Source organism: Chionomys nivalis, chromosome 4 (assembly GCF_950005125.1).
Source record: "Chionomys nivalis chromosome 4, mChiNiv1.1, whole genome shotgun sequence".
NCBI lineage: Eukaryota > Metazoa > Chordata > Mammalia > Rodentia > Cricetidae > Chionomys > Chionomys nivalis.
In genome coordinates, this window is record NC_080089.1 from 14,722,654 (window position 1) to 14,736,531 (window position 13,878).

The window sequence follows — 13,878 nt, forward strand, 5'->3', positions numbered from 1 at the left end:
ATCCTGAACTAATAATGGAGTCATAGCTAACTGGAGGCCTTCTAATTTGGTGCCAAACTCCAGGGTGTTGCATGTGCCATGCCTGGAATACTGTCTTCTGTACACATAGACAAACTGTGTGTCATTCAGGTTGAGGGGACCACAACCTGATATGACCTTCACTGATTGGGTAACGCACGCATGTAAACTAGTGAAGATACACAATACATCAACTCTGCACCTCTAAACTAGTCTCTGGACTCTGTTCACTGGGAAACTCATCTGACTCTGTCTCCCTCACCCCTCTCCAACTGAGCCAACAGGGAGAAGGAACAAAACCCCCACACAGGTGGTACTGGGAATGAGTCTCAGAGTCTCAGCTCCACCCAGTGCTGGTCCAAGTGAAGGCAGATCTGGTTCACAGCACCCTGGAGCTTGAGGGGGCAGGGAAGAAGAAATCCTGCCCTGGGGAGACATAACCTCCACCCTCCATTGTAGCATCCCAAACACAAACCAAAGGATCCAGCACACTTCAGTCGGGACAACTAACATCTTTATTGGGCCTGCTTACAGAGCACAGGTAGGGAGTGACTAACAAGAAGGAGCAGAGTCAACCTGGTCTGGACAACACATCACTTAAAACCCCGGGGATGGAGCCCCTCCCCTTGTGCTAACCTCCCACGCTGCAGTCTCTCTAGCAGCCCCTGAGACCATGAGACAATTAGCCCAGAACAGCAGAATTACAAGTAAATGCCGGGAAAATACAGGAGGGAGCATCCTCCATCTGTCTGTCCTCCCGCCCCCCTTCTAGGCCAGGATCTAGTCAACAGTCAGCACGCTCATCTGGAGGTCACTTGAAGGTCCTTCCAGATGTTCTGATGCAGATATGACCACGGTGTTCTGAAGATATTGTCATGTGAGCCCGTCTCAGGCAAAGGCAAACATGTTCGAACCATGTTGGGTGCCCCGAAACTGTTTTCTCTTCCTGTGGAATCCAACTTGTGGGAGGTTCAAATCAATGGTCATGTGAAGGCTCAATTGTCAGATAACTAAAAATTTCTGCTGGTGGCCTCAGGAGACCTGTGAACCTGTGTCTGCTTATTTCAAATCCATCTTCGTGAGTGGCAGGGACATTTGGGGCTCTGAGCCAAGATCCCACAGGCCTGTGAATGTTGGGAATGGTCCATGGCTTTCGCATCAGCAGCATTCACAGGGATCACAGAGGCGGCAGTAGCTTGCTCGAGGCATCTTCTCACCGTCACAATGGATTTGAGGCGCTGAAAGACGTGGGTACCTAGAGCGAACCTTACTGTAAGGACAGCTGTTGCGGGCTCTGCCTCCCAGCCTCTTGAGCGGTCCCAGATGGGAACGCCTATAGGCCAGAGTAGATGTCCCCTGAACCTGTGTGTAGGCCCCAAGGGTCAGTTCCTGCCCGGGGCGTGAGGTGACCTCCAGGGAGTCCACAGTTTCCTGACGCTCAGAACTAATCAGCTCAAAGCTCTCAGGATGCAGGATCCGCACAAATATATCCACTGGGAAGCTCACCCTGGCCTCCCCACAGCTGCACTGAGTCGCTACCTTCCCATAGTTGATCCACCTCGGGGTGGCGAAATTGATGGCCTCTGCGCAGTTGAAGCTGTGGTTAAAGCCTGCGTGATAGCCATAGGGAAAGGTGACCATAAATTCCCCAGCCTCCTGGGTCATGCGTGCAAACGGAATGCCATTCTCCTTGAGCACAGTGGGGGAGATGAGTGCCACCTTGTGCCTCATGAAGGCCTGGCAGCCCTGGGAGCTGCCCGGGAACAGCTGTCTGGCCAGGTGCTCCAGGCGTCGGCCATGCTCTGGGGGCACCGCGTACCACGTCTTGGGCTGCCCAAAGTGCAGATAATTGATGCTGTACAGGTCCATGTCCTCCGTATGCCACGCGAAGGTGGTCTTCCACATGCCAAAGTACAGGTAGGGCGTGTTGACGCCCTCAATCACAATGCCGCATTCCTGCTTCAAGAGGTCCAAAAGGCTTCCCAGGTGTCCCACGTTCCAATGTTGAGTGTTCTCGTCAAACAGGGAGCCGCTGACATCTGCACCGTAAATTGGCGACCCAAAGTACCTATTCTTCCAGTATTTTCTCTCCAGATCTTCAAAATTCACATGTGGCGGGGTCCGGTATTTTTTGCTGTTGGCCAGGTCACGGTACTGCCCCACTGTCATGGCTTTCTTCTTCTTATGGAATTGAGTGAACACACCTGCCTGGCCAGACACCACTTGCTGCAGGGGAGTGCCTATTACCATGTCACTGACGTCCTCATAGGACTGCCGGGCTCTCCACTCCTTGGGGGGGATGACCTTGGCCAGTCCAGCTCGGTGTGCCCCCTGGGATTCCATGTAGGCTATATACTTGCTGAAATCTGAAAATTCGCTCATGGTTGGGCAGAAGGTCATGATGGTGCTGCCTGTGCTCTGGGGGTCTCGGTGCTCAGAAGACATGGCTACTGTAGCCAAGATCTTGGGCTTTTCTGGAAGGATCAGTCAGACTGTCTGTATGTCTCTCTGTCTGTCCGTCTTCTCTTGTCTCCCTGTCTTCCTTGAGTGTTTTCTGCACTCTCAAGTCTGTCCTTTGGTAAAAATATATCAAATGGAAAAAAGAAAGCATATTTAACAAATAGTGCTGGCATAACTGGATAGGAAAATGTGATTCATTTACACTATGGACTACCACACAGCAGGAAAAAAAATAAGGACATCTTGAAATTTGCAGACAATTGGATGGAGCTAGAAAACATCATTTTGAGTGAGGTAACCCAGACCCAGAAGACAATTATCACATGTACTCATTCATAAGTGATTTTTAAACATAAAGTAAAGAAACCCAGCCAAAAAAATTACAGTCCCAGAGAACCTAGACATCAATGAGGACCCTAAAAGAGAAATAAATGAATCTAATCTACATGGGTAGTAGAAAAAGACAAAAACCTCCTAAGTAAATTGGGAGCATGGGGACCTTGGGAGAGGCTTGAAGGAGAGGGGAGAGGAAGGGAGAAGAGCAGAGAAAAATGTAGAGCTCAATAATATTAAAAAATTAAAAGAAAAAAAATACCAAGCTAAAGACAATTCAAGATCAAATCAAAAGACTGGTAAAGAGACACATTATTTGAACTCAGGTGGAAACCAGGTTTCACAGTGAGCGTGCCATGGTGACATCACTGTAACCCTGGTACTTGCGGGATGGCGGCAGAAACTCTGGAGTTCGAGGTTGTTCTCAGATCCAACTGAACTCAAAGTCATCCTGAGTACATGGGAAATAGGTTGTGTACTCATTGACTCAAGGAACTTTATGAATTAAAAATCTAAGAAAACAATGCAAATGACAAACTATGATTTCAAATCAACCATCAGAACAGAAAATCCTAACCTCACTAGAGGTGAGCAGAGAGGAAACCTGACTTCTCTGAAAAGATGAGGAGGATACAGGCCTCAGACCTTAGCATGACTGACTCCATGCTGGAAGTACCACGCAGGCTGTGAGAATTCAGTACCCACACAGCACCACCTACCCAAACCACAAAAATGGCCATCATTTTGGGAACGTCTTTGAATGTACTAAACTTGCATATTTTTCTTTTCTTTTTTTTTTTTAAGTTCTGGAGTTCTACTTCTGGCTAACTGTTCTTCCTAAATGTATGTCAACCCAGAGCATGTTTTTTGTCTTTCCAAGGTCACCCTAAGAAAGGCTCGCACCTATCTACGCTTGGATCCCCGGCACCAGTGTAGCCACTGGCAGTCTAATAAAGACTTTCTGCGGTTCGCTTAAACCCATGTCCCAGCAGTCTTCTCAGTTGGTTACTTCCAAATATTTCTGGAGGCCTCAGAAAGATCCTCAGAGACCAGACCTCGAAGCACCAGGGGTCTCAGATCCCTTTTAGTAGGGAAGAATGTGGTGGTCAAAAAGATCCTGGGATGTGTAGCTTGAGATGTCCCAGACCCCTGGGTTCCCTCTGACCAATCACTGCCTAACACTTTGGAGGACTGTGACACCGCCACCCCCAAAGGAAACATATTGACCTCCTCCCCAAAAGATACACAATAGGAAAATTTAATCCCAATGGCCATACAGTTTAAAAATTAAAAATATGAAAATTTCATTAGACAGATTCTGGCCTTAAACAATCCCAGAGAGAAGTGATCCAGGATGGCTAGTTAAGCTTAGACCCGCCTCCTTCCTTCTGTTGGCATTATATGTGGGATAAGAACTAACCTGGAGCCTGGCAGTGGTGGCGCGCGCCTTTAATCCCAGCATTCGGGAGGCAGAGGCATGAGGATCTCTGGGAGTTGGAGGCCAGCCTGGTCTACAAGAGCTAGTTCCGGGACCGGCACCAAAGCTACAGAGAAACCCTGTCTCGAATCCCCCCCACCAAAAAAAAAAAAAAAAAAAAAAAAAAAAAAAAAAAAAAAACCTAACTGGGCTGTCAAGTCAACCCCTTGACTGACAAAACTCGTTGTGACACTGGACAATCCAAATTAATGTTGCCCCATAATAATGAGACCTAAATGCCATCGACATGAGAAGGGGAAACCAATGAATCACAGATAAAGCTGACACGCTACCATATGAACCTTGGTACTCGTGATTTTCATAGAAGGACGAACACCCGAAAGTTGTTGAACAGAGACAGATGACTTACCCCACGGCACCTAATGGAGGCTTGGCTGAAGACAGAGCTGACCAGATAGCTGCTTTCTCCTGTGAGACTCCACTGGCTTTGAAGTTGGCGCCTGAGCTCTTTTCTTTTATAGCTTGAAAGATGGGAGGTACTCAGTGCTTGCCCACCCACTAAGGGTCCCACCTATCGCTGGCCACACCCCTCACTTAGCCCCGCCCAATGCATTTTGAAAGTAGATCATGCCAATATGAGACATGGCAAACTACAGTGTGCTAAAGAAAGAAAGCGATAAGAGCAACATGCTAAGGGCAACTCTTTGCAGAATCTCTAAGAATATTTTAAATTTCTCAAAGCTAATAAAAACACATGACAGAGCTTCGCAAGAGTGAGACACAGAGAGAAGCACACAGGTCTGTGGTCTTGCTGGACAATGCTTTGTTGTGTGGTTAAACTGCAACCCCAGAACTGGATCCAGACAAGAAACTGAGCAATGCCCCAACGAGTGACTAACCAGACAATGATAAGTCGTTAACCTGAAACCACCACAAAACCAATAAAGCAAATGTCTTTTTGCCATGTGGTTGTGGCTCAAGCCTTTAATCCCAGGATTTAGGAGGTGGAAGTGAGCAGATCTCTGAGATCAAGGCCAGCCTGGTCTGCAGGGTGAGTTCTGGGACAGCCATAGTTAGGCGGATAAACCTGTCTCTAAAAATCATGAAAAAAAAATGTCCTTTCGTATATGTAAAAATTATCAAACTTTTATTAAAATTGAGGTACAAAATTTTAAATGTCAGAGGATCAGTTTTGAGCACACTATTGAGCTTACCTTTCTGTAGTAGCTTAGTCTTCTTTTCCAATAATTAAATGTTGGGATATTTCCCTATCTCTAACTTTAGTCCATTGTTCAGTAATTTTAGCCCGTGTAGCTATGTGTAACCATGGCTGTCCTGGATCTCACCCTATAGACAAGGCTGGCTTTGATCCCAGAGATCTGCCCACTTCTTCCTCCCAAATGCTGGGATTAAAGGCGTGAGTAACAACCAACAGGGAAAAAGCCATTTGGCCTAGAGCTCACAGAGCTCTGCCTGCCTCTCCTCTGGAGTGCTGGGATTAAAGGCGTGTGATACCATGCCCAGCTCAGATTCCGTTAATCTAAGGAGTGCTTTTCCCACATGGGGATCATTGTCTGTCTGTTTCTTTTGACCTATGTTTTGATTTGGCTTTAAATTCTGACATAGACATTGTCAGTTGAAACTTGTTTAGCTTAATTTTATTTCAGTATTCCCTTTGCAATTGAGAGTCTTTGGGGCACCTCAGCATTACTGCACCCCCCTTCCTGGGAACCAGGACCCTGGTAACCAACCACACGTGCACTGGAGCTTTGAGTACTTTCCATCCTCTTTGTAGTCTTTCTTCAATAGACCCAGACTCTGGAACTGGGGTGAGACCACCTGTAGATAACCTGCAAGTGTTCCTCCTTGTTCAACCATACCAGCAACCGCCATAGCATTGATCAATTAGAGTTAGCTGACCATTAAATGAACTAGTCAAAATAGTTGACAAATGATTTCTGGACTCTCCCTTTTGATTCTCTACTACCCCCTCCCTGATTTTCTGGGTTTTTTCCTTTAAAAGAGCCTGTAATAGACAAAGCAGGGGTCCTTTTCCTCTCAAGGCTGAGGGGCCTCTGCCGTGGCAGCAAAATAAAAATTCCTCTTTCTATTGCATCAGCTGTGCTGAGAGTGTCTCTTGGGGTGACCTCCTCCTTGGTGGGGCTTTAGGGCCCAACAGAGTGACTCATTGTAAAAACGAGTCAACTATTCTATATCTTGTTAGGCTTAAGCAGACACATTTCTGAAGACACAGTAGCATCTCAGCAAAGTCTGAAGTATCTCACACTCTCAAGAATCCACTGGCCAGGATGGCTGGTCATGTTGAGACTCACAGGCTCCCACTCCGTAGTGATGAGAACTGACCACACGGTCACCACATTGATTGACAAACCACCTGGTAAGTGGGGACAGTCTAAATTCATGTTAGAGAGCTTCGAGGGGCTGAAACTTGTCTAATAGCCAATGCCTTTAATTTAGGCACTTCCCTGATTAGCAGGTAATCTGCGAATCTGCGAATCTACTTGGCGCATTAACTCATCTGATCAATAGCGATATTCCCAGACCTCTGAGACCACTTAGTGGGCAGGTACAAGGTTTGACTCAGCGTGCCTCTTCTGATGCTTTCCAAACTCAGTAGACAGGTTGATCAGGCTTGAGAGGTACTAGAAGTCTCTGCTTCTGAATTAAAGCAGCAGTAGATTCCCTTGCTGAACTGGTCCTGCAGAATTGGAGAGTAATTAGACCTACTGCTCATGAGAAAAGGGTCTATGGGCCTCTTTGGGAGACACCTGTGGTTTCTATGCTAATTTAGCATGAATAATGAGAAAACACCTTGCTATGACTGGAAAAAAAAACTTCAAAAAGAAAACAAAACAAAGACATAAATCAGGTGATTGATAGCGGTCTCTGTTCTCTTGGTCCCTTGACTGCTCTGATAGTGGTGCCCACTGGGCTTCTAATTCTCACTTGATTGGATTAACATTGGGGATCTCATCCTAATCCGTATGGCAAATTATGCCTCAGTTTTGCACAGTTATGGGGCTTAGGGCCAACTGCAGCTCGTCAAGACACAGTGATCCTCAGACTTGGGCCTCTTGATTCACTAAGGTCAGTGGAGAATAAAACAACTTCCAGATCTTAGCACAGCTGACTCTAGGATGGAAGCACCAGTCAGGATGTAAACCCAGCAAGTAGACATTACCACCTACCGAAATGAAAACAAAGACCTAAGTCCTCACAGTCCATAAGTTCTAGACGGGCTCTAAATAAACTAACTAATCTTGCTTTTTGAATTCTGTAGTTGTGCTTCACTAAAAGATCTTGTTAACTGAAGTATGTCAACTCAGAACATGCTTTTTCCGATTGAAAGCTCACCCTAAGAAAAGGCTCGTGGCTCTCCTGGGATTCTGAATAGTCAATGTAGTAGCCAAGCGGCAAAGAAAAACTTATTATGGCCTTAACCCCATGTCGCTGTGGTCTTCCCTGGTGGCTACCTACCCCACAACAACTAAAACCCAACAGTGTAAGCACTTTGTTTGGAAACAATCAAACACAAGACTGCAGGAGGCAGAATATTTTTAATAGATCCCAATATGGTGAAATTATCAGAGAGTGTAAAATAGTATGAGGTAAAGGGAAAAGACAGGAAAGAAGAGTGTCCTGTTGAACTGAATATAAAGATGCCCAGCTTTGCATAGGGAGAGGGATGGATTGGTATCACAGGGAAAAGAAGATGTTTGTGCATGCAGAGGTAAAATAAACTGCAGCGTGGTCTGAGGATGCCCATCGGTTGCACAGAGCTTAGTTTTGAACGTTAGAACGACATAAACCAGGTGTGGTGTTCCTTTTCTGCCATTCAAACTCTGATGAGGTAGAAGCGGGAGTTCAAGGTTGTGCCCTGGCTCATGTAACACATTTGAGCCCAGCTTGGGATACCTGCCTGGGAAACGCTGTCAGAGTGGAAAAGAGAAGTCAACCATCAAAAGGGCTCTCTAGATTTCCAGAAGCTAGAAACTGGGTGTATAGTTGTAATGGGGAGTATCAGGTCATTTTCTATGACCAGAATCTTGATAGTGGCCCCAAAACAATCTCCATGCAGGAGGGAAAGGGAAGATTTTAGCTTCCCAGGCCAGGGAGTGGGACCTGTGCCCCCATCTGTTCACTCTGCCCCAACAGTAGGAGGAACACCAGGAGACCACACCTCTCCTGAACTTGGAGACAACTTGGGCTCCATACAGAAAGGCTCAGATCTCAAAAGATCTGATAATTCCTCCCATTGTGACAACTGACCTCCCTGCTGACACTGGTGCAGCCCTCCAGACCCACTGGATGTCACAGGACGTGTACCTCTTCTTGTTCGTCTGTGACCCACAAGCAAGACTTGCTGTCATGTTGACCTCTTTCTCATATGGGACCGGGACACTTCTCCCGAGGTATTGGTTTGTTAACAGCTCCCACTTTCACTTATAATAATATATATTTTTTCTAATTTTTAAGAAAGGAAGAATATTTTAATTTTCTATTATTTATTTTTATTTATTAGATTGATAAAAAATACCAATCCAAGTTCCCTCTCCCTCTCCTCCTCCCGTTCTCTCCAGAGTCCCTTCCACTCTACCCCTATCCAATCCTCACAGAGGGCAAGACACATTGCTTTGTGGAAGGTCCAAGGCCATCCCTACTATATCTAGGTTGAGCAAGGTATCCATCCAAAAAGAATAGGTTCCCAAAAACCCAGTACATTCAATATGGATAAATTCTGGTGCCACTGTCAGTGGCCTCTCAATCTGCCCCAGCCATGCAACTGTCAGCCACATTCAGAAGCACTAGTTTGGACCTATGCTTATTCCTTCATGGGCCGGCTGGAGTTGGTGAGCTCCATTAGCTCAGGTGGACTGTTTCAGGGGGTGTCCCCATCATGGTCTTGACCTCTTTGCTCATATTCTCATCCTCCCACTCTTCAACTGGACATTGGGAGCTCAGCTCAGTGCTCCGATGTGGGTCTCTGCCTCACTTTCCATCAGTTGCTGGATGAAGGTTCTATGGTGGTATTTAAGATATTTATCAGCCTGACTACAGAGCAAGTCAAGATCAGCCCCCATCTCCTCTTTTGTTTAGGGTCTTAGTTCGGGGTCATCCTTGGGGATTCCTGGGAATTTCTCTAAAGCCAGGTTTCTGCTAATCCTATAATGGCTCTCTCAATCAAGATATCTCTTTCCTTGCTCTCATCTCTGTCTTTCCTACATCTCGACTATCCCATTCCCTCAGGTTTTCCTCAATCCTCTTCTTCTTTCCTCCTGCTCTCCTTCTACCCTCAATTCTCACCTGAACATCATGCTCCCAATTTTGTCAGGAAATCTTGTTTGTTTCCAATTTCCAGGTGGATCAATGTACATTTTTCTTTTTTCATAAAACTTATTTTTATTTTATCGACAAATATCTATAAATTATACATTTATACCATTATTCCATAAAGAACATATATAGGATTGTGATAAATTATGTTTCTAATACCAAAGGAGAACTAGATTATAAAATATGATTGTATATACATTTTGGGGGTTCACCTTATTACTTAGATTACATGATCTCTAGGATCATGAGCTATAAGCTCAATATCCTTTGTTTATAGCTAGTATCCATTTATGAGTGAATACATATTGTATTCATTTTTTGGGTCTGGATTATCTCACTCAGGATAATGTTTTCTAATTCCATCCATTTGTATGCAAAATTCAAGATGTCATTGTTTTTTAGCGCTGAGTGGTACTCTAATGTGTAAATGTGCCAAATTTTCTTTATCCATTCTTTGGTTGAGGGGCATTTAAGCTGTTTCCAGGTTCTAGCTATTGCAAATTATGCTGCTATGAAAATAGTTAAACAAATGCTTTTGTAATATGATTGAGAATCTTTTAGGTATAAGCCCAACAGTGGTAATGCTGGATCATGAGGTAGGTTGATTCCCAATTTTCTGAGAAACTACCATCCTGATTTCCAAAGTGGTTGTTCAAAAGTGGTGCATTCCCACGAGCAATGGATGAATATTTCCCTTACTCCACATTCTCTCCAGCATAAGCTATCATTATTGTTTTTGATCTTAGCCATTCCAAATGTTTTAAGATGATATCTCAGAGTTCTTTTGATTTTCATTTTCCTGATGGCTAAGGATGTTGAACATTTCCTTAAGTATTTTTTGGCCATTTGTGATTTTTCTGTTGAGACTACTCTCTTTAGTTCTGTACCCCTTTTTAAAATTGGTTTATTTTGAATTTTAATGTCTAATTTCTTGAGTTCTTTATATGTTTTGGAGATTAGTCCTTTGTCTGATGTGGGGTTGGTGCAGATCTTTTCCCATTCAGTAGGCTACCTTTTTGTCTTATTGACTGTGTCTTTTGATTTACAGAGGCTTCTCAGTTTCAGGGGTCCCATTTATTTATTGTTGCTCTCAGTGTCTGTGCTACTGATGTTATAATTGGGGAGTGGTCTCCTGTGCCCATGCACTGAAACTACGTTCCATTTTCTCTCCTTTCAGATTCAGTGTGGTTGGATTTATATTGAGGTCTTTAATCCATTTGGACGTCAGTTTTGTGCATGGGGATAGATATGGATCTATTTTCATTTTTCTGCATCCAGTTATGCCAGCACCATTTGTTGAAGATTTTTTTTCCATTGTATAATTTTAGCTTCTTTGTCAAAAATCAGGTGTTCAGAGCCGGGCGGTGGTGGCGCACACCTTTAATCCCAGCACTCGGGAGGCAGAGGCAGGCGGATCTCTGTGAGTTCGAGGCCAGCCTGGTCTACAAGAGCTAGTTCCAGGACAGGAACCAAAAAGCTACGGAGAAACCCTGTCTCGAAAATCCAAAAAAAAAAAAAAATCAGGTGTTCATAGGCATATGGATTAATATCTGTGTCTTCAATTCGATTTCCCTGGTCAACCTCTCAGATTTTATGCCAATACCAAGCTGTTTTCATTATTATAGCTCTGTAATAGAGCTTGATGTCAGGGATGGTGATGTCTTTGGAAGTTCCTTTATTGTACAGGACTGTTTTGGCAATGCTGAGTTTTTTGGTTTTCCATATCAAGTTGATTATTGTTCTTTCAAGGTCTGTGAATAATTGTGTTGGGATTTTGATGAGGATTGCATTGAATCTATAGATTGCTTTTGGTAGGATTGCTATTTTTACAATGTTGATATGACCTCTCAGTTTATGTATTTGATGGATTACATTGATAGATTTCGTATGCTTAACCAGCCCTGCATCTCCGGGATTTAACCAACCTGATTATGGTGAATGATTTTTTTGGTGTGTTCTTGGATTCAGTTTGATAATATTTTATTGAGTATTTTTGTATCCTTGTTCATGAATGAGATTGGTCTGTAATTCTCTTTCTTGGTTATTTGTGTGGTTTTGGTATCAGGGTAACTATAGTCTCATGCAAAGTGTTTGGCAATGCTTTTTCTGTTTCTATTCTGAGGGATACTAGCTCTTCTTGAAAGTTCTGGTAGAATTCTGCACTAAAGCCATCCAGCCCTGGGTTGTTTTTTTTTTTTGGGGGGGGGGAGTTGATGACAGCTTCTAATTCCTTGCATTTATAGGTCTATTTAAATTGCTCACCTGGTCTTGACTTAATTTTGGTATATGGTATCTATCTTAAAAAATTGTCCATTTTTTTCCATTTTTCCATTTTTGTGGAATACAGGTTTTTGTAATGTGACTTCATGATTCTCTGAACTTCCTCATTGTTTGTTCTTTTGCCCCTCTTTTCATTCTGATTTTGTTAATTTGGATGTTCTCTCTCTGACTTTGGATTTGTTTGGATAAGGGTTTGTCTATCTTGTTGATTGTCTCAAAGAACAACTCTTTGTTACATTGATTCTTTGTATTGTTTTCTTTCTTTTTTGTTGATAGGAACCCTCTATTTGGTTATTTCCTGTCTTCTACTCCTCCTGGGTGAATCTGCTTCTTTTTGTTCTAGAGCTTTCAGGCGTGCTATTAACTCACTAATGGGAACTTTCTCTGTTTTCTTTATGTGGGTAGTTAGTGCTAAGAACTTTCCTCTTAGCACTACTTTCATAGTGTCCCATAGCTTGGATACGTTGTGCCCTCATTTTCGTTGAATTCAGGAAAGTCTTTAATTTCTTTCTTTCTTTCTTCCTTGACACAGGGATGGTTCAGTAGTTCACTGTTCAATTTCCATGAGTTTGTAGGCTTTCTGAGAGTAGTATTGTTGTTAAATTCTAACTTAAACCTATGGTGATCTGATAAGACACAGGAGGTTACTCCAACTTTTTTCTTTTTTCTTTTTCTTTTTTTTTTTTTTGGTTTTTTTTTGAGACAGGGTTTCTCTGTGGTTTTGGAGCCTGTCCTGGAACTAGCTTTTGTAGACCAGGCTGGTCTCGAACTCACAGAGATCCACCTGCCTCTGCCTCCCAAGTGCTGGGATTAAAGGCATGCGCCACCACCACCCGGCCTCCAATTTTTTTCTACCTGTGAAATTTTGCTTTGTTACCAAGTATGTGATCAATTTTAGAGAAGGTTCCATGAAGTGTTGAGAAGAAGGTATATTCTTTTGTGTTTGGGTGAAATGTTCTATAGATGTCTGCTAAGTCCATTTGATTTGTGACATCTGTTATGTCTCTTATTTCTCTGTTAAGTTTCTATCTAGTTGACTTGTCCATTGGCAAGAGTAGAGTGTTGAAGTCTTCTCCTATTAGCGTGTGGGGTTTGATATGCAATTTAAGTTTTAATAATGTTTCTTTTACATATGTGGGCTCTTGTAGTAGGGGCATTAGATATTCAGGATTGAAACTACATCTTGATGAACAAACAGTTTCTGTTATGAGTATAAAATGCTCTTCTCTATCTCTTCTGAATGATTTTAGTTTGAAATCAATTTTGTTGTTTATTAGGATAGCCACACCCACTTGTTTCTAAGGTCAATATGATTGGAAAACCTTTTCCCAACCCTTTACTATGAGGTAGTATCTGATATTGAGGTTGAGGTGTGTTTTGTGTATACAGCAGAAGGCTGGATCCTGTTTTCATAGCCATTCTCTTAATCTTTGTCTTTTTATAGGTAACTTGATTCCATTGATATTAATGACCAGTTTTTGTTAACTTCAATTATTTTTCAGTAGTAATGTTTGTGTGTTTCCCTTATTTGGGTTATGCTCTTGTGGGGTAATCAGTTGCCTGTGTTTTTTAGGTGCAGTTAGATTCCTTGGGTTGGGGTTTCCTTCTAGCACTTTCTGCAGGCCTGGGTTTTTGGATAAAAATTGTTTAAATCTGTTTTTGAAATGGAATATCTTGTTTTCTCCATTGATGGTTATTGAAAGCTTTGCTGGGTATAATAGTCTGGGCTTGCATCCGTGGTCTCTTGGTGTCTGCAGCACATCTATCCAAGACCATCTGGCTTTCATGGTTTCCATCGAGAAGTCGTGCTATTCTGATAGGTTTAACTTGATATGTTATGTGACTTTTTCCTTTGAAGCTCTTATTATTTTTTCTTATTCTGTATGATTTGTGCTTTGATTATTATATAACCAGGTGATTTTCTTTTTGATCTAGTCTTTTTGGTGTTCTGTAAGCTTCTTATACCTTCATGGGGATATACTTCTTTAGGTTGG

At 43.1% G+C, this 13,878-nt stretch overlaps 1 protein-coding gene across 1 annotated transcript; it reads right to left on the minus strand.

Annotated features, from left to right (window-relative positions):
• Positions 1-1,176: 1,176 nt before the first annotated feature.
• On the minus strand, positions 1,177-2,463 carry LOC130872646 (lysine-specific demethylase 4D-like). Its single transcript, XM_057766814.1, has one exon. The coding sequence runs from the start codon at positions 2,461-2,463 to the stop codon at positions 1,177-1,179; it is 1,287 nt and encodes a 428-aa protein (XP_057622797.1).
• Positions 2,464-13,878: the final 11,415 nt, after the last annotated feature.

Excerpts from the sequence above, each read along its gene's own strand:
- LOC130872646 (XM_057766814.1), bottom strand. The coding sequence starts at position 2,463 with ATGTCTTCTGAGCACCGAGACCCCCAGAGCACAGGCAGCACCATCATG.